The following is a 21,474-nucleotide window of genomic DNA, read 5'->3' as shown; positions in this document are numbered from 1 at the left end:
AAAAACCGTTTTGTGTGAAAATGGGTGACAACTGGCACTTAAGGTCAGAAAAAGAGTTGATTATACCTGATGCTTTAAGATGCTGTCCGCCCAAAGCTCTGAAAGACTTTAAGATGAAAGCAGTCATACTTACTACAATACTACTGAGTTTTTGTAGAATTTACATTTGATAGTAAAACCTACCTGTTTCATCTTAAAAAAAAAAAAACCCACATAAATACTAATTTTAAAAGAAAGGGATATAAAAACAATATGTGCCACGCAAATACTGAGTAAAAGAAAGTTGGACTAGCCATTTTAATAACAAAAAAAATTAAGGCATTATTTAAAACAAATGTATTTGCTACATTGTTATTAAAAGATTCACCTTACCAGAAAAAAAAAAGGCAGGTCTAAGTCTTCTGTGGAAAATTTTAAGCAAAAATTGACAGAATTACTAAGAAAAATGTATCAGTGTTCCATCATGCTGAGTTATTTTAACACAGTAGCTCTATGAAAAAGGATATAGACAAAATTTGGGTAATACAATAACAAGTTGGTTTAATATGTTTAGCAGTTAGAGAGTGCTTGGTCTTCTCAAGCATGCACGGAGTAGTTATTAAATCTACCAGACACTAGTTTTAAAGCAAGGTTCAACAAACTTTAAAGAATTATTATCATACATAACATGTTCTCCAACTATAGTACAGACAGGATTAGCCAAATAGCCCATATATTTGTAAATTTAAAGCCACATTTGTAAATACAAGTAAAAAATAGAAATCGTAGTAGAAATATCGTAGTTCATATAAAGTAATCACAGTGAAAGTACTACAAATCAAAGTAAGATATAGCTAAAGTGGTTCTTAGAGGGAAATGCGTAGCCTTAGATGAAATAGGCTGAAGAATAATGAACTAAGAATACAACTTCAATAATTAGAAAGTGGATCAATAGAATCAGTCCACATAGAAATGAAAAATGGGACTAATGAAGGGCAGAAACTAATGAAAAGAGGAGTGCCTGGGTGGCTTAATCAGTTAAGCGTCCGACTTCAGCTCAGGTCATGATCTTGCAGTTCATGTGTCCGAGCACCGCGTCGGGCTCTGTGCTGACAGCTCAGAGCCTGGAGCCTGCTTCGGATTCTGTGTCTCCCTCTCTGACCCCTCCCTGGCGTGCTCACTCTCTCTGTCTGTCTGTCTCTCTCTCAAAAATAAAAAAGAAACCTAAAAAATTTTTAAATAATGAAAACAGATATAATATTAAAGATTAACGTCTTCAATCTAATTTTGCTCCCTTCTGAAACCCTGCTAAGACTCCAACGAAGGAATTTATTTATAAAGCATAAATCCACAAGAAGACTGAATAAAATTTTAGAAGCTGGAAAGTAGATGGATTACTGCTAACTGCCTTAAGTAACCCACGAAAGCTGAATTTTAAAGAACCTCCAGTTTACACCAGAATTTTCTAAAATATCAAACATTAGCAGCAACAGACAGTTTGGAAAAGGAGCTAGAAGAGATGTCTAAAATAAAGAAGACTGGTTAAAGCTTTAAGAAGCTGTGAAACGCTTACATCCCCTCACCTACTCCATACCGCTGAACAATTGCAGAAGCCTATAGGTTTATTCTCTGGGAAGGGTGAACAATATCTCTAGATTGGGTCTTGCAGACACAATTGAGCATGTGAATACCATGGTGAAATCAGGGAAATCGGGTGACCTTATGCAAACTGAATGTTGTATGTAAAAACCTCTAAGCAGAAAATTGGAAGAATTTTCTTTTAGGGAATATGAGGAGCCTAAAAGACCTAAACATTCTGATATTGGGGGTTCACTAATAATTGGTCCAGCAAAATAGCCCTACAATGAAGGTTAGTAGACTAAGGGCCTCAAACATGTGTTTAGAGCTTGTGGTCACCTTTTTAGTTTCCCATTCTTCAAAATGAGACGGTGCCAGACATATGATAAATGCAACCAATATGAAACGTAGAGGTCAAAACAAATAATAAGGAAAGAAAAGCAACTTAGAAGAAAACAACTTATGAGTGAAGAAGAAAACTTCAAAAATAACAAAACAACAAATACCATTATTCATATTCCTAGAAATATACTACATCTATGACTCAAGAGTAGGATGCAATAAAAAAGGAACATTCAAAGAATCTGCCCCCCCCCCGAAAAGAAGATACTGAAAATATAGTACAATGATAAACTGAAGTGAATGGTTTGAAAGATACAAAGAAGCTACTGGAATTCCTTCTCCACTGTGACTGCATTATGGTCCATCATCCCTCATCCACCAGCAAGAATCTACCACAGGAAAGGCTTACTAAACCCATGGTATGGTCCAGAGTAAACAGGACAGCATGAGATCTCAGGGCCCTTGGGCCCAATCACCACCACTGCTGTGGAGAAACAGTGAAGTGTTCCCTCAAGTCCGTGGGCTTCCTGGCAGAAAGGGCAGAAGCAAAGACAGATGGACACACAGACACAGACACACACACACACACACACACACACACACACACACACACACACACCTGGGTGCCATTAGGCTGATGAGAAAGAAATGGAGAAGAGATTCGGTAGAAATATTACTGGGCTGGATAGAAGGGCCAACATAGAAAAAGGGGAGAGGACAGTGCAGATAAAATGGAAGGGAGGGAATCATCACCAAAATTATTCAAGAAAAGATCCTATACATGAAAGACATGAATGATTGCATTGGAAAAACCCAGTGGCTGTTGACAATGGATGGAAATAAATCCATGCCAGTTTCAGAATTCTAAGACAAAGAAGATTCCACAAATTTATAGAGTTAGAAGGCATATAATACTTACAAAGGATCATGAAGCAGAATGGTTTAGGACTCATCAAAACAAAAGTGGCAGCTGGAATTACAGAATTCTAACCTAGGATCTTGTAGTCAGCCAAACTACCAATGAAATGTGATGACAAAATACATCTTATATTTGAATTCTCGAAAGAAATAGCCTATAAACTATTACTCAGAAACCTACTGAAGGATGTATTTGACCAAAGTGAGAGAGTAAACCAAAAAGGAGGAAGACATGAAATTCAAGATGGGAAATCCAGCATCGAGAGAGGTAAAGGCAATTCCCAAGGTGAAGAGGAAGGGAAGGGATTTCTTAGATGATAGCCATATGCTAGTCAGGAAGGCAGTCCAGAATGAAGCACTGTAATTCCAGATACAGATGTGTTGCGAGCCTTCTGTATTATACATTCTTGTGCCTGATGATGATGGGTAGTTTGTCCCCAGAATCTTATCTGTACTTAGTTTATAGGGACTATGTGCTGATGAAATTCTTGCTCTCTCCTGTGTACCCTGCTACCTGGATAACCAAAGACGTTCATTTCACCCCACAGAAGAATTTTGCTTTGAACTACTGCTGAGAGCTGAAGATTGGCCCTGGTAAGTAAGCTTAGAAGGAGAAAATGGAGAGTACTCTACTCCCACTGGTCATATTCTGTCACATCTCAGCTCCTGACCCACACTGATACGCTGTCAGATGCCTTCACTGTGTTGAGCCCTGTTAACTGGGACTCATTCTTGCCTCCCCTAAATGGGGTTATGATAAACTCTTTGAAAAGCTGAAGACATCATCTTCTCAGAGATGTTCATCAAACAATGACAATAATACTTTTTCCATGCACAGCCAGGTTTATGCTTTCCTGATGGTTTTTAAATTATTTTTTCATTGATTTATATACAAATACTTATAGTTAAAATAAAATATTTGAGAAAATCTATTCTTGTCATTCACCATATTAAAAAATAAAGGAGAAAAATATGTGAAGATAGCAATAGATTTAGAAAAAGCATTCTATAAAATTCAACACCTATTTACAATCTAAAAACAAAATAAATCCCTTTATAAATGACTAATAGAAGGGAACTTCTTAACCTGTAAACTCTACAGCATCTAACACATTTAGGCATGAAATGTTAAAAGAAATTTCTCTTCAAAATGAAGACTAAAACAGGAGTATATATTATCACCACTTCTATTCAACATTTTACTGGTTGAAGCCCTGTCCAACATAGTATTTGCAAATGACATGATTGTGTACAGAAAATGTCATAGGACACGTACCAAAAAACTGGAAGCAGTAAGTTGGAATTCAACAAGGTCATGAAATTCAGATGAATATTCAAAAATCATATTTCTATGTACTAGCAGTGGAACAATTGAGAAGTGAAATTTCAAAAGTACAATTTCCAGTAGCATCAAAAAGCATCAGATGTTTAGGAACTAAATTTAGCAACAGTATGCAAGACCTGCGTATGGGAAACTACAGTGAACAGTTTTTTGCTGAGAGAAATTAAATAAGATCTAAATAAATGGAGAGATGCACCATTTTCATGGATTAGAAAGCTCAATATTATTAAGATGTCTGTTCTCCCCAGCTGATCTATAGGTTTAATCAATCATAATCAAAATCTCTACAGGATTTTTGGTAAAAATTGAGAATCTGATTCTGAAATTTGCATGGGAATGCAAAGAATCTAGAAGAACCAAAACAGTTTTAAAAAAGAACAAAGTTAGAGGACTTACGCTTCTTGATTTGCTCTGTGTTACACTAATCAAGACAATGTGGCATTGGTGGTAAGAATAAAATACAGATCAATAAAACATCCAAATATAGACCACTCATCAATACTGACCTGATGTTAAGTAAACATCCAAAGGTAATTCTTTTGGAGAAAGGATACTCTTTTCAATAAATTGTGTTGAAACAACTGTATATTCTCATTTTAAAAAGTCAACTTAAGGGCACCTGGGTGGCTCAGTTGGGTAAGCATCCTACTTCGGCTCAGGTCATGGTCTCACAGTACATGGGTGTGAGCCCCACTTCAGGCTCTGTGCTGACAGCTCAGAGTCTGGAGCCTGCTTCAGATTCTGTCTCCCTCTCTCTCACTCTCTGCTCCCCCGCCCCCGCTTGTGTTCTCTCTCTTTGAAAAATAAACATTTAATAAATAAATGAATTTAAACTCATGCCATTATAAAAATTTCTAGAATTGAATCATATCCCTAAATATTAGAGCTAAAATTATAAAACTTCCAGAAGAAAGTGTAGAAGTTTTTGCAGCCTTTGGTTAGGTGAAGTTATTATATAGGACACAAAAAGCTATAATGAAAAAATTTGTAAGTTGAACTTTATCAAAATAACAAATTTTTATTCTTCAAAAGACATTGTTAAGAAAATGAGAGGCAGGGGTGCCTGGATGGCTCAGTCGGTTAAACATCTTAATCTTGATTTTTCCTCAGGTCATGATCTCATGGTTTGTGAGTTTGAGCCCCATTTCAGGCTCTGAGCTGACAGGGTGGAGCCTGCTTGGGATTCTCTCTCTCCCTCTCTCTCTTTCTCTGCCCCTTGCCTATGCGTGCACATTTGCTCACTCTCTCTCCCTCTCTCTCAAGATAAATAAACCTAAAATAGTAATAATAAAATAAAATGAAAGGCAAATCACAAACTTGGAGAAAATACAACATACATATATCCAACAAAGGACTTCATGTCTAGGATATATAAAGAAGTGTTGCAATTAAAAAAAGAACTCTTAGAACTCAAGAAAGCAAATATTTTTTTTAAATAGGCAAAGATTCAACAAACACTGTATTGAAGAAGATAATATGGATGGCAAATAGCATATAAGATGTTCAATAACATTAGTCATTAGGGAAGTGCAAATCAAAACCATGATGAGATACCACTAACACCTACAAAGAACAACTAAAAGGAAACAAACAAAAACCGATGTTATACCAAGTGTTGGTGAGGATGTAGAACTAAAAACATACACTGCTGGTGGGAATGTAAAATGATACACACTTAGGAAAACAGTTTAACAGTGTCTTAAAAAGTGTAACATTCACCTGCCATTCAGTACAGGTGTTTGTCTCCTAGCTTTTTACCGAAGAGAAATGAAAACATATGTTCATACAAAAACTTACAATGAAAACATATGTTCATACAAAAACTTACTTGTCAACGTTCGTAGCTATTTTATTATAGAAAAAAACTGGAAACAACATAAATGTCCACCAACATTTGGACAGACAAACAAATTGTGGCTTATCCATACAATGGAATACTACTCAGCAATAAAAGGAAATGAAGTAGTGATACACATACCAACATGGATGAATTTCAAAATAATTATGCCAAGTGAAAGAAGCCATACAGTGAAGATCTACTGTATTATTCCCTTTACATAACATTCTAGAATACGCAAACTATGCTTTTGGAGATGGTGGATATGTTTGTTATCTTGATTGTAGTGTAACTTTCATGGATATATACAGATGTACTGATCAAATGTACACTTGAAATATATTTCAGTTTAACGTAAACCAGTGATACCTCATTGAAGCTGTAAAAAATATATAAGCTATTGTTCTTGTTTTGGATAACTCACCAAGCTTCAGTTTTCTCATCAGTGATGTGCAAAGAATAATACCTGCTTCACAGGGTTTATTTGAAGATTTTACTCATATGCTTGTGTATCTAATTTACTATGGTGCCTACCTGACACATAGCAAGTAACTCAGTCAATGTTAATTCTGTTCCAGCATCCCCCTGCCTCTTCCAGAGGACTGATACAGTCCGTCAGATTACTTTCTTGAAGCACATAGCAATCAAATGTCACATTCTTTCTCATTTTTTTAATAGCTAAATCTAGTCTGCAAATGTATTAGAGAATTTATAGATAGGTTTGCTTTTAATACTAACAAAAACCTTTCCTTCTGGGGGCACCTAGGTGGCTCAGTTGGTTGAGTGTCCAACTTCGGTTCAGGTCATGATCTCATGGTTCGTGGGTTCAAGCCCCGCATAGGGCTCGCTGCTGTCAGCGCAGAGCCTGCTTCCGATCTTCCGTCTCCCTCTCTCTCTGCCCCTCCCCCGCTTGTGCTCTCTCACTATCAAAAATAAACATTAGAAAAACCCCCCAAAACCAAAAAACCTTTCCTTCTCGTGAAAGTGATGGCTTCAAGCTCTGATGATGACAGGAGTTGACACAATTTCATTTTGCTTTCCCTTTTTTTCCCCACAGGGTTTATCCATGGCTCAGAGGACTAGGTTATACATCCTTGGGCATATTTTTATTGGGATTTCTGTTATGGAACATAGATAACATATTTTGTGATTCACTGAGGTAAGATGTGCATCTTTTTCAATCTTTGAGAAATATTTTTAGAAACAGTCTATAAGCAGAGAATTTCATAGGCATATAGAATTATTAGTGCCACTAAGTGAATTTTTGCCATTGTTGAATTTAAAAAGTATGTACGGCACAATAAAGTTAAATTCTGAGAACACTTTTTTAATTAACCTAAAAATTTGGACCCAAGACTATTTCATAACATCTGTAGGGATTTTTTCGTGTGCGCATCACAGAGCTATAGAGTTAATCAGATGTTAATTAGGCCTTTGAAATCTGCCTAATCTGTGTTGAAAGTGTTGAAGAAATAAGAATGATTTGTAAGAAGCATGGGATATATATGTGTATAATTTTGTACCTTAATATACTTAATGTTCTTTTCTAAGGCAAGCATTCCTTTTACCATCTTGTCAGCTATTTGTATTGACTAAAGTTTGAATTTGGGGTCTCTGGATCCTAGTCTGTCATTAAGATACTATATTTCTGGGCCTCAGTTTCCATAAAGTGAACATGTTAAATAGGTTTAAACTAGCGGGTCCTTCCAATTCAAAATTCTGTGTCCTAAAGTTTTGCATAAACACATATATTGAATAGCACCAGGGAGAGGCAATTAGCAAAACTCAGACTGTGAGAAATCTATAGGATGAATACCTGGTTTCTGCAGCATCAGTTGCAGAGGGGGTAAAAAAGGGAGGAGAGACATATAGATTAAAAGAGACCTAAGAGGGGCGCCTGGGTGGCTCAGTCAGTTAGGCGGCCGACTTCGGCTCAGGTCGTGATCTCACAGTCCGTGAGTTCGAGCCCTGCGTCGGGCTCTGTGCTGACAGCTCAGAGACTGGAGCCTGCTTCAGATTCTGTGTCTCCCTCTCTCTCTGACCCTCCCTCATTCATGCTCTGTCTCTCTCTGTCTCAAAAATAAATAAACATTAAAAAAAAAAATTAAAAAAAAAAAAAGAGACCTAAGAGATTTACGGCATCAACCAAATACAATGGTTGACTTGTTTTGAATCTTGATTTAAGCAAACTGTAAAAAAAAAAAAAAAAAATTCTAAATTTACGAGACAATTGGAAGTTTGATCAGTAATTGAATATTTGGTGATATTAAGAGATTATTGTTAATATTTTATATGTGAAAATAGTATTATGGTTAAGTTTTAAAGAGCTTTTAATCTTTTAGAGACACATACTAAAATATTTAGAGTTAAAATACAATATCTGGGATTTGCTTCAAAATATAGAAGGAGAGAAGCAGATGAGAGTTTAGATGATTGGCTGTTAGTTACAATTATTGAAGCTGGATAATGGGTACATTATTATTTTGCCTATTGTTGCACATGTTTGAAATTTTCCATAAAATAATAAAAATAATAAAAAGTTAAATAAGTAAATTTAGATTTTAAATGTATATAAATAAACAAGTAATATACCTAGCTTAGAAAACTAAGGTCTGAGTGAGTAGTTCTGAATCAGTAATATACATCAGAAGCCCTATTAGAGCATTTACACTGCTGAGATAAGTCATCATCTTCTGGGTGAAAGCCACCAAGAAATAAAGTAAGTTCTTAGAGATGGTAATTGTCTCAAAAATTTACGGGCTAGCTAGAAAAATAGTCTGGTGTTTAACATTGATTTTCTCCCTTCTAATAATGAGAATGTTAATATGGTACACACTTAATCAAAAGATCTAGAATCTGAGACTCAGCTGTGCCACTTGGCTGAGTGATTTAGGCAACTTGGTCTCTGAATTTTAGTTCCTCATCTGTAGAGCAAAGCTAATAATAGCTACCTCAATGTCTCACCTAAGTAGTGAAATCATATTTACAAAAGCACTTCATAGACTGTACAGTGCTCATCTAAGATGACGGTCGTATGTAGGCCAAGGAAAAGCATGTGTCTGGTTTCTTGACTGAATAGCTAAGTAGACTAATGTTTCCCAAATTGTGTTCCAGGAAACACTAGTTCCATAAAATGTTAGTAAGATACTACATTACGAAAGGGTTCTGTGCATTAGTTCATTACCTGAAAAAAAATGAAAATAAACTCTTACAGTTATGATAGGACTTCTCAAAGCCTTTATTCTGTTAATATATACTGCAGTTTCCAAGAGGGCAATAAACTATGTACCATTTCCGCATTTTTTTTGAACACAGCATCATTTCTTCATGGAACTTCTGCTAGGAATGCTGTTCCTCAAAACACACTTTGGAAAACAATGTGGCAGACTACAGCAGACTTAAAGAAATTAAATAATTGCCATGTTTCAGAGGCACATTTCAAAATGTTCATAGGCTGTCAGCATTAGTTGCTAACTATTAAAAAAAAAAAAGATAATAACATGGTGATTTCTTCCCTCCTCTTTTCACAGGAACTTTCGAAAGAAGATGCCACCTATCATAGGTGTTGCCACACAGTTTCATGCATGGTGGCATATCTTAACTGGCCTTGGTTCTTATCTTCACATCCTTTTCAGGTAGGAAATAGAGACTGTTTTAGCATAGTGTTGAAGTATTTATTCTCTTACTCTTCAAAAAGAATGGTGTAGATACAAAAAGACAAAATCAGGAACTTATGTTCCAGCTTTGCCTCTGCCACTGGATGACCTTAAGCAAGTCCCTTCCTCTCTCTCAAGCTTAGTTTTCTCATCCTCAAATTAAAATTTTTTTTTCATGTTTATTTACATATTTTGAGGGAGATAGAGCATGGCGCATGGACAAGCGGGAAAGGAGCAGAGAGTGGGGTCAAGAGACTCCCAAGCAGGCTCCACACTGTCAACACAGAGCCTGACGCAGGGCCGGATCTCATGAACCGTGAGGTCATGACCTGAGCCAAAATGAAGAGTCAGACACTTAACCAACTGAGCCACCCAGGCGCTCCAAGTTTTCTTACCCTTAAAAGTGAGATAGTTGTACTAACTCACCTTGACATATGATCTACATTTTAGAGCAAGTAGGATATAAACATTTCCATTTCATGTCGATCAACATATCTTTGTTTATAGAGAACAAACTTAGAGGGGAAAAAGCAGCCAGATCCCCTGAGTAAGAGCCTGGGAAAGTATGAGTATCAGAAGTCCCCAGCTTAATTTGTCTCCTTCCCTGAAATAAGTTGGTTGCCATTTCTCTTCCCCTGCTCCCCTATCAAATGACTGTTGGAGGTCAATCATTTATAACAAAAATGAAGTTAGAATTCTCTCTGATCACCCTATTCAAATAATACCTCCATATCACTCTGTCTCCCCTTACCAGGCCTCATTGTTCTTCAAAGCATTTATAAGCAGTTATATATATTTACTTGTTTGCCTCCCCCAGCTAGACGTTAAGTTCCTTGAGAGCGGAGGCTTTATCTTACTCACTGCTACCCTCTCAAATGCTTAGAACAATACCTTTCAGATAGCAAGCACTCAGTATATATTGTTAAATAACTGAATGAATGAGTGTGTATCTATTGGTCTCTTTACTGGGGGTCAGACTATGTTTAATTTCAAATTCTTATTAAGAGTTGAGATAGCTGAAATAATTCTAGAAAGGGGAAGAAAATCTTCCTTTGTATCAATGTGAAAATTTGTAGAAAACCTGCAAAATAACATTTGCATCTCACCTCTCTGGAGATCAACTTATATAGGTATCCTGAATTATCTAAAATATATCTACTAGTAGTAGCCACCTAGGTGGCTTAGTCAGTTAAGCATCTGACTTCTGCTCAGGTCATGATCTCGTGGTCCATGAGTTCAACCCCCGTGTCGGGCTCTGTGCTGGCAGCTCAGAGCCTGGAGCCTGCTTTCAATTCTATGTCTCCCTCTCTCTGCCCCTCCCCCGCTCACACACACATGCACGTGCTTGCTCTCTCTCTCTCTCTCTCTCTCTCTCTCTCTCTCTCAAAAACAAACATTAAAAAAATGTTTTTTTTAACGTAACTACCTGTGAATTATAGAAAAGGAACTTCTGGACAGCTAAATAAGAATCATTGAATTAATGCTGTGAAGAGCTCAAGGTTATTAATCATGGAAGAGCTCTTAAACTTTGGCTGTAAGTATATTTATTTTACATTTTGCCACTTGTTACTACATTGACTACTTGGATTCTCAGCTCGTAGCACATTAAAAATATCCAATTTAAAATGGAAGGGATAGGAAATGTATGGTAAATCGATAGGTGCTAGAAAAAGAGAAACAAGAGTAACTGTAGAATGAGCCTGAGAATTAAAACTTAGCACCTTAACACTGCCCTGGGGACTACCCAAGGACATTACTGCAGTGTAATATAGTACAGTAGTAAATGTCTATAATAAATACTGAAGAGGAGGTGAAAGCATACTTATCATATTGTTTTTTCCTTTTACACCTTCCCCTTTCCACCTCCCTTTCACTTTCTCCTTCTCTACTCCTGGTATGGAAAACCGGGGTAATGAGGGGGAAGAAGTGCTGTGCAGAGATGGCAGCATTCAGTGTCCGAGGAACGAGGGAAAAGGGGTCGGTGGTAGCAGCCTGCTGAGCTTCCAAGAAAACATGGTGGTGACGGGGAAGTGGCAGCTGTGTGGGGCAAGGCAGCAGAGTGATGAGGGGAAGTGATGTGGTGGGGTGGGTGGAGGAGGCGGCTGGAGTTAGGAAATGGGTTACACTGAACAAGTAAATCAATTAATGAAACATTAAGTAAATATATTGAGGATAACAAAAGCCTGATTTCTCCACTCTCTCAGAAGGGATTTACAAATACTGAAAGAGGGAAAGCTAGAAAGAACCTTGAGGGGGTTAGATTGCAATTAAAAGTATTAGTATGAACTCAGGAGTATGTGACACACACATGTTCACACAGATATGGAACAAGTTGGATGTGTATGTGTTGTATAGATTATAAATATATATGTATACATATGTTTACACATACATGCATTGCCTAGCTCTGTGAACCCTGTGAAGGCTGAAAGGCAAGCAAGCTTTGGCCTGTTAAACCTGAGATAGTTTGAATGTTAAAATTAAATAGCGAGAGTTTCAAGTTACACCCACCGAATAAAATGAGAATCTGTGAGTACATACGAATATGAATGAACGAGAAGGGAAAGCTCTTCTTTACAAAAAAATGCTAACTAACAAATGTAGAAGGAGCAACGGACACGAACGATCACCATTTGGCAACTATCTTAGGGATAGTTGATAGGTATAAGTTATCAATGGATGCTCTGGCCGACAAGTGGGAGTAGGATGAGGAACACATATTTGTGTAATCTAGAATATCTCCCCACGAAATACTAATACAAAGGGGAAAATGGTTGCTTTACAGTGAAGAAAATTGGTAGCAGCCACCTTGACCATGCATTTAAGTTAACATCACCCATGATGGAGCAAGTCATTAGAGTATGTCTCCTGATACAAGGCACTGAAATGAGCTCAGGTCATTTCTGTGGTGTTCCTGCCAAAAAAGCCTGGCTTGGGTCTGGGTATGAGGAAATACTGCTGGGCCTATGATGCAGGTCCTTCTACAGAATGAAAGTCTTATACTTTGTAAGACTGTCGAGTTTGTGAGACAAAGAAAGACTGAAGAACTGTTCTAGCTATAAAAAGATTTTTAAGACATGAAAACTAAATGCAATTCATGTTTGTGTACAGCAACCTGGATCAGAAAGGAAGACAGAAATTATTGGGACAATCAGCAAAATTGGAATGGATTCTTGAGTTGGATGTTAGCCTTGTATTAATGTTAATTTCCTGACTGGGAGGGTTGTATTGTACTTTAGGAGACCGTCCTTGTTTTATGGTGTACACATTAGAATATTTAGGTGACGGGCATCATGTCATACAGCGACTCTATAGGATATGTTTATACACTTGATCATAGGTGCATTTGTGTGTGTGTGTGTAAAACAAATGTGGTTAAATGATAGCAATTGGGTCATCTGGGAGAAGGGGATACAGGAATTCTTCAGACCAATCTTGCAACTTTCCTAGAAGTTTGAAGCTATTTTTAAATTTAAAAAATTAAAAAAGAGGAAGGCCTCCAGATCATGGTTTTGTTTTGTTTTGAGATATTTGTAGTATAAATAAGCCAAGAGAAAACTGATCATCTAACTGGTAATCAAAAAAATGCCTTCTAAAACAGTAGGTTATCCATTTTTGTGAATAAAAATACATATATGGACTAAATATGGACTAAATATACATATATGCTTATAAATGCTTACTGTCTTTGTAAGGGTATGTTAACCAGTAGGTACCAGCAGTTATCTCTGGGCTGTAGGTCACAGCTAGGAGACAGACCCTCTTTTTCCTGTTTACTCTTTAGTACTGTTCAGACTTTTCACCAAATGATTGTATTACCTTTTTAAAACAATCATTTAGTGGTGCCCAGGTGGCTCTGTCGGTTAAGCATCCGACTTCGGCTCATGTCATGATCTCACAGATCGTGAGTTCGAGCCCCACATCAGGCTCTGTGCTGACAGCTCAGAGCCCGGAGCCTGCACTGGATTCTGTGTCTCCCTCTCTCTCTGCTCCTCCCCGCCCCCCCCCCCCTTGTGCACACTCTCTCTCAAAAATAAATAAACATTAAAAAGTTTTTTAAAAGAAAAAATAATAATTTAAAAATAAAGCAATGATATATATATACATATATACGCATATATATGTGTGTGTGTATATATATGTGTGTGTGTGTGTGTGTGTATATATATATATATATATATATATATATATATATATATATATATTTAATGTTTATTGTATATTTGAGAGAGAAATAGGCTCCAGACTCTGAGCTGTCAGCACAGACCCCAGCGCAGGGCTCAAACTCATGACCCGTGAGATCATGACCTGAGCTGAAGTCGGACACTTAACCGACTGAGCCAGAGCCACCCGGGCACCCCAACAATGAAGATATTTTTTATATCTATTAAGTGAACTCTATAGTATTTTGAAATTCCTTCCTGTATTCTTTAGTTGCAGTGAAATGGCATGATCATGTATTACTTGTCAGTGTAAACTGATGTAACCCATTTGGAAAGGAATTCAACACTGTATGTGTTTGTGAAAATAAAATATTTATTTTATATTTTTTATCCCAGGTATTCTATTCCTTAGAACTTATCCTAAAGAAATAACCCAGAAAAATGAAAATGTGTGTAAACCCAAATATGTTTATCACAGTGTTACTTAATTAGCAAAGCAACAATAATAGTAGAAGAAAAATAAAACACACTATCCAATAAGGTAGAATTTTAAAGTAAATTATAGTATATATTTTATTCAGCTATTTAAAATTATAAATATGAGGGGCGCCTGGGTGGCTCAGTCGGTTAAGCAGCCGACTTCGGCTCAGGTCATGATCTCACAGCCGGTGAGTTCGAGCCCCACGTCGGTCTCTGTGCTGACTGCTCAGAGCCTGGAGCCTGTTTCAGATTCTGTGTCTCCCTCTCTCTGACCCTCCCCCGTTCATGCTCTGTCTCTCTCTGTCTCAAAAATAAATAAACGTTAAAAAAATTTTTTTTAATTATAAATATGAAAATTCTATAGCAACATAGAAAGATATTAGGATTACTTGGATTTTTAAGTGAAACAAACTAAAATCATATATAGGTAATTATTAACCCTGTGTAAAAGTTAATTTGTGTGGGGACAGAGGTTAAAGTAAATACAGAAAAAAAGGAAGCATTTTGACTGTATTTGGTGGCAGGTTTTGACTTTTTTTTGTTTTGTTTTACGTTAATGTTAAAATGTTTTACTTTGACTTTTTTTTAAAGTTTATTTATTTATTTTGAGAGAGAGAGAGAGAGCAGGGGAGGGCAGGGGCAGAGAGAGGGAGAGAGAAAGAATTTTAAGCAGGCTCCATGCTGTCAGTGTAGAGCCCAATGCGGAGCTCGAACTCACAAACCATGAGATCATGACCTGAGCCGAGGATGTTTAACCAACTGAGCCACCCAGGCATCCCTACTTTGATTTGTTTTTTTTAAGGAGGCAGGGAAGATAGAATATGTTTTAGACATATTTCATCCTAAATAACTAAAATAAAATAAGTTTGGATATTTATTTTTGAGAGAGAGAGAGAAAAAAAACAGGCAGAGGAAGGGGAGAGAGAGAGAGAGGAAGACACAGAATCCGAAGCAGGCTCCAGGCTCTGAGCTGTCAGCACAGAGGCCGACGCGGGGCTCGAACTCACGGAGCCATGAGATCATCACCTGAGCCGAAGTCAGACACTTGACCAGCTGAGCCACCCAGGTGCCCCAAGACTGTATACAGCAAGTAAATAACGTGGCTCAACATTGTTACACAGTTATAAAGTGATGGAGCAACGATTTGAGCTCAGATATTTTTACTTCACTGTGTCAACTCTTTGAAATAAACACATGTACAGTAGTCTTAAAGGGCACACGTGTTATATTATTACATTCTCAAATCATCCCTCTGAAATATTATTTGCATGCTTCGTTCAATGACATAGCCATAGAATCAAAATTTCCATAACTGAGGCTTAAATATCCAAACTTCTTGGGGCACTGGGGTGGCTCAGTCCGTTGAGCACAACCACTCTTGATTTCGGCTCAGGTCATGATCCCAGGGTTGTGGGATTAAGTTCCGCATTGGGCTCCACACTGAGCATGGAACCTGCTTAAGATTCTCTCTCTCCTCCTTTGACCCTCTCCCCACTCATGCTCTCTCTACAAAAATTTAAAATTAAAAAAAAAAATCCAATCTCATTTTCAGCTGTTACTTATTTTAGATATTTCAAAAAAAATTTTAATGTTTATTTATTTTTGCGAGAGACAGAGCATGAGCTGGGGAGGGACAGAGAGAGACACAGAATCTGAAGCAGGCTCCAGGCTCTGAAATGACAACACAGAGTCCAACATGGGGCTCGAACTCACGGACTGCAAGATCATGACCTGAGCTGATGTCCAATGCTTAACTGACTGAGCCACCCAGGCACCCCCAGATGTTACTTATTTTAAAGGCTACTATGAGGAAGGCTTTCTGTTACCTTCCTGATTATTTCATACCTGTATTGTAATCCTCTTAGAGCTGATATAACCACTTCCAAAATATTCTAAGAATACTCTCCTTTAATCTTGGCTACCATATATCTTCAGAGATGAAGCTGGAAATTATGATATGAATCATCAAGCATGAGCTGAATGCTCCCTGCTAAACTACAAACATCTTGAGGTCACAGTCTGAGAGTGATCATTTCTCTGTCTTCCTTAGTATCTTGCCAAGTGTTCTGCATAGAGTAGGTGCTCGAAAAAAATGGTTGCTAAATGAACAAAAGAATCTACCAATGTTGCTTTTTCTTTGTATGTACCGAGGCACTATGGCTAAATTTGTCAGTAAGCCAGTTTGCGTGAATTAAAAATTAATCTGAAGAGCTTTCCCCCCTCCCCTTTTCTTTCAGTTTGTATACAAGAACTCTTTACCTGAAATACAGGCCAAAAGTGAAGGTATGCTCCCTTCCTAGGGGTGTGTGTGCATGCGTGCATGCATGTCCGGGCAGGGGAGGGTATTGGGAGGATGGGACAGAGATGGGAGAAGCGAGCGGGTGGAAAGGTAGTAGAGAGAGTACAGGCTTTGGAACCAGATGCCCTTGAATCTTAGGTCTTCCACGTACTGCTCTATGACCTTGGGCACGTCTGTTCTCTCTAAGCCTTAGTTTTTTTCAACAATAAAATGGAGCTGTTAATAGCTACATTACAGAGTGTTTTAAAGATCTGAGATGATTTCAGTGCCCTGCTCCATGCCTGACAAAGTAGAAACTTCAGCCATTTAAATAAGTTAAATAAAAATCATTTCTGAGATCTGGTGCAACTCGGAAAAGAATATGCTGGACTCAGGCTACTCAGGACAGTTGGTAGCAAACCTATGAAACACTGAAGCACTGTAGTGTTAGCACATAGGTTCTTTTTTCAGGGGTAACATGGAACAGTTACTTTCTTTCATTTTGTCCTAACTTGTTTCCAAACAGTTTCTCTTCGGAATCTGGCCAGTGATCCTGTTTGAGCCTCTCAGGAAGCACTGATGAATTATTCCAGGAAAACAAACAAAGCATCTACCATAGGCCTGGCCAAATGAATAAGGAAATCCTTAAAGATCTACACATTCAAATATATCATGACCATCACAGCAAAGGAGTGACTTTCTAACTAATGCTGCCAGTCACACAGAGAATAAGGAATAGTCTTGTTGGATGTTGAGCTCGCGTCTTTATCTCATTTGTCCCTTCTCCTCCTCACCCTCACCCTAAGATGTTTAAAAAGAAACAGACATGATGTGTGTATATATAGTTGAATGCTGGAAAAATGAGGCTTTTCTTAACAGGTTAACAGTTTGTGCTGATCATAGGAAATTTAACCTTTTTCCCTTTTTTGACAAGGGTTGCATGTAAATTATACTTTGCTTAATATTTGATTAAATGATCCAAACAGTCAGCTAAGTATTGGCAAAACCCCATACCCAGATGGCCAGCTGTGGAGCTGGCCGCGTCAGCCTTGATTTGTGTTCTTGTCGTAGTAACCTCATGAATGGTTTTCCAAGGTGAAAAAGAGCTATCTGTGGGATTCTGGTAGTTCCTCACGGTCTGCCCTTGTGCTAGTCAGCATGTCATAAGCAAGCTCCAACTGGCCACTCGGTTCCCTACTTGCCATACCCCAGATTTGCAGTGGGTTCTGGGGTGTCTGTGTGTGGCCACCGCCAATCGGAGTTGAGTGGGTCACCTTGTAGAGTTTGCGAAGACCACAAGGACACCTGTGGGATGTTGTGCCTCCAGGCTGTTAGTTAAAGGTGGTTTCTCTGTTTTCTTTGATCTTTGCAGATCTTTAAGTTGTCACTGGTTTTATGGCTAGGCAAACATGATTGGTGGTCTGGCCTGCCAATATTCCACCCTCTTGACGGAACTTATTTGAAGTTACCAGTGAATGTTGTTTGTTACACTCTTTATAAACTATGCCATATTTTCCAGTTTTCAGAGGGGCCTTGGTTATGCCCAGGGAAATGTATCAGGTTAACTAGAGCTAAAATGATCAGGATCCTATTTACATAAAGCTTATTAGAATGCCTGCCCCTTCGTTTGTTGAAGGAAATAGATACAAGAGTTGAGAATGGCTCTCACTTACTTGAACGAACTCCCCAAAATTAAAATACTAAAAAATGGCAGTGAAATATCATCACAAAGCAGCTAGTTCTGATTTGGGTTCAGATGTATAACAAATTGAATTACATTTCACAAACATAACACCGATCTGGAGTAAAACCTTATTTGACCCCTTTGCCTGAGGTATCACCGTATTGGTAGCTCTGTACCACTTGGCATTTTTGCGACTTTATTATAAAACCCAGATTGTTTTTACCACGTGGTGACATTGACCCAGATTAAATCCTGAAGCTACAGCTTCAAAAGTAAAATCATTTTTTTCTTCTGCAAAGGTATAAAAACACTCCTGTCATTTTCCCAGTATCCAGTAAGTCGCCTTTGTACAAATTTAAAACCAGTACAGATTTGGTTGTTCTTCTTCACCTTCTGGCCTTAGTTTTAGTCCAAGAACTATTTTCCTAACCAAAGCATGCCAACACGCCATTAGGCATAAACTTCTGCCTACTTTTATGATCCTCCAGCAAGAAAAGCACTTGCCAAAATAAATCTAAAGAACTTTGGTTGTGCCTTAAGAAAACCTAAAACTAAGCAGTTCTAATACACAGCCCGTAAGACTGTTCTTTCGCCATAAGATTCTGACTTCTGGCTACATTTCATGTGCAGCTACCTAGGCTATCAGCCATCTTACATTTTTCAAATAGGTTCATTTGTTTCACACCATTGTCTTTTGTACTTTTCACTCAAGCTACACTTCTGTGTAAAGAATCTATGTGTGGCAACAAAGGCACAGCCTTCTTGATAGCGCAGCCAGGCGCAGGGAGACTGAGGCTGTGCATATCACAGACAAGGTGTGGAGAGCCCCCACTGATACCCAAGCCCTTTCCAGCAGTTTGCTGAACGAACAGTTCAGCCACCACCCCCTGTAGTCACTTGCTGAATGAAGTTGTCCAGCACCTCCGTGGAGAAGCACGGGCACCACTGGGTGACTTGTAACGCTGTGGCCACTTGTTCAGAGACCCTTGTCTCTGCTGTGAAAACAGCTGGCATGGAAGCAGAAAGCATTTTAGAAGTGTTGAGCAGAAAGCAGAGACTGAATCCAGGCTCTAACTCTCCCAAGTTAGCCTGTGCCTCACATACGGCTCTCTTTCTAGCAGCCTAAGTATTAGCACACTCAAGACTTCTTTTCTGTGCCATAGCGAGTATTATGGAAATACTGCTGACCTTCAGGGTATTGCTAAATCAACTTTATTTGAATGGCTTTATTTTTCCCTTCTAGGATTCCAGGTAGGCATTGTAGGGTTGAGTTCCCTTTACTTCCTTGGCAGACTTCCTAAACTAGAGTATACAAAAACCGATTTCCTGCTGAGCAAACATATCTGATGTGAAAGGCGCTCCTCTGTGAGCCCTGTAGCAAATTACATTTTAGAAAATACTAGTATCTTATGAGGATATGAAAGCAGCAGTTGGCCTGTGTATCTTAATATCCTGCCATTTTCACTCCAGAAAATTGAAAGCAATTTGACTTTTTTTCAAGAAAAACTAAATGAAAGGTGGTTGTCCTAATCTGGTTGGTCACTCCACCCACCCCTCCCCACCGTGGTGCTTTCATGAAAACATTGCCAACACCTGAAGTGATCTCTTTTATCTTTGCGATATTGTATAAATTGATGATTGGGGATAAATTGATGACAAACATTTGTTTTTGATTCATTTACAAGTGAGAACCTCAAGTAGTGTATTTGGTTTAGTAGAATCAGATAAAATATTATGGTTTACCCTAAATGCACAGTTTCCAGGACCATTAAACTAGCCTTTCCTTACACTAAGAATGTTTTACTTATACTGATGAAGTTTTGGGGTGATGGTGGGGTAGTCTAGAGCCGACAAGAAAGAATTCTTGAAGACGCCTTTGGTGCAAAGGTGATTTTATTAAAACAAGGGGACAGGACCCATGGGCAGGAAGAGCTTCATGGGGTCATAATAGGTAACTCATTACATACCCTCAGGTTGGGAGGGGGTCAGGGATAGAGTAAGCCTCTAAGGAATTTTGGAAGCAAGGTTTCCAGGATCTTGAGGGGCTAGCTGGTGCTAGGGAAACACCGTTTATTGCCGATTAGTAAAACCTCAGTCATGAGACCCTTTAGCTGTATATCGAGGGCCCATAAACTTGGAGTATGATCTCCAGCGTATATCTTGGGAGAGTTGAGATAAAGGAAGTTGACTTATAGGATCCTCGAGGTTGGGATAATGTTAAGCCAAGGTTCTCTTTTGCCCCCAGCAAAGTGTCATCCTTGAGGCAGCTGAGCTAGAGGGAGGTCACTCTGCTGGTCTCAAGGACTTGTCAGTGGGCTGTAGGCAGTAAGGGAATTTAATTTTTCATTTGCCTTAGTTTCCCACATTACCATGGCAAGCATTTAAACCCCTTTCCTTTGTTCTTGGGTAGCCAGGAGTATCCGAGGACTATCACACATTCCACCTGGTGGGGGGAGGGGGGTGCTGTGCCAGCCTGTATTTTGCCCTCAGCTTGCCTCATGCTCCCCCATCAATACTAAAGATAAAGAGGTCAGAGTCAAAATCAAGAGACCAAAAACTTTGCATGAAAATCTTTAAATGCCAAAAAAAAAACCAAAAAAACTATATTCTATTTAAGATTTGATTTTTAATAATCTCTACACCCAACATGAGGCTCAAACATACAACCCCAAGATCAAGAGTCACATGCTCTACTGAGCCAACCAGGCACCCCAAAACTAAGTTCTGTTTTAATGCCTACTCCTTCAGAATTTAGCCAGTGCCCCTTAAAGTGTAATAATTTAGTTTTAAGGTTTTCTTATGAGTCATATGGGTTCCATATTACTTTGCTCTTGAAAAGAAAAAAGAATCATGTGTTGCAAAGTTTTAATAGTTTTAACTCTCAGTTGCACGTTTACATGGCAAAAGAAAGTATTATAACCCTGTGGTTTATGATGTGCTACTGGATAAATATTTATATAAAACTGATGTTTCAAAGAGAGTCAGTTATAATTGGAACTTGCAGACTGTGTGGCAATTTGCAGATCTACCTCTGTTTTACATTTTGCCTCTTATCGGTGCCATAATGTAATTAGTTTGATTGCATGAGTTTGTCTTGTTTTTCAGTGTCTAAAATTACAGCGTACTCACTGTGCTGTAAACATTTGAAAATAATGACTACAATTTGGCTAAAAGTAGTTAAGCCTTTGTAGCGAGGGCTATAAAATGAAAAACAAAA

General features: G+C 38.2%; 1 protein-coding gene across 4 annotated transcripts in view; it reads left to right on the top strand.

The window, feature by feature from the left end:
* Positions 1-20,050, top strand: part of ACER3 (alkaline ceramidase 3) — a 168,832-nt gene extending 148,782 nt beyond the window's left edge. For 3 of the 4 annotated variants that reach the window (XM_023239409.2, XM_023239410.2, XM_019811768.2), the window contains 4 exons: positions 7,054-7,155; positions 9,527-9,631; positions 16,533-16,578; positions 17,100-20,050. In XM_023239409.2, the coding sequence (XP_023095177.1) occupies positions 7,054-7,155; positions 9,527-9,631; positions 16,533-16,578; positions 17,100-17,153 (307 nt within the window). In that variant the 3' untranslated portion in view covers positions 17,154-20,050. Of the gene's footprint in view, positions 1-7,053; positions 7,156-9,526; positions 9,632-11,091; positions 13,579-16,532; positions 16,579-17,099 lie in introns of those variants that run through there. The other variant, XM_045038703.1, reaches the window with a different exon arrangement.
* The last annotated feature ends 1,424 nt before the right edge of the window (positions 20,051-21,474 follow it).

Source organism: Felis catus, chromosome D1, assembly GCF_018350175.1.
Source record: "Felis catus isolate Fca126 chromosome D1, F.catus_Fca126_mat1.0, whole genome shotgun sequence".
In the NCBI taxonomy this organism is placed as follows: Eukaryota; Metazoa; Chordata; class Mammalia; order Carnivora; family Felidae; genus Felis; species Felis catus.
This window is presented reverse-complemented; position numbering and strand designations above follow the sequence as displayed.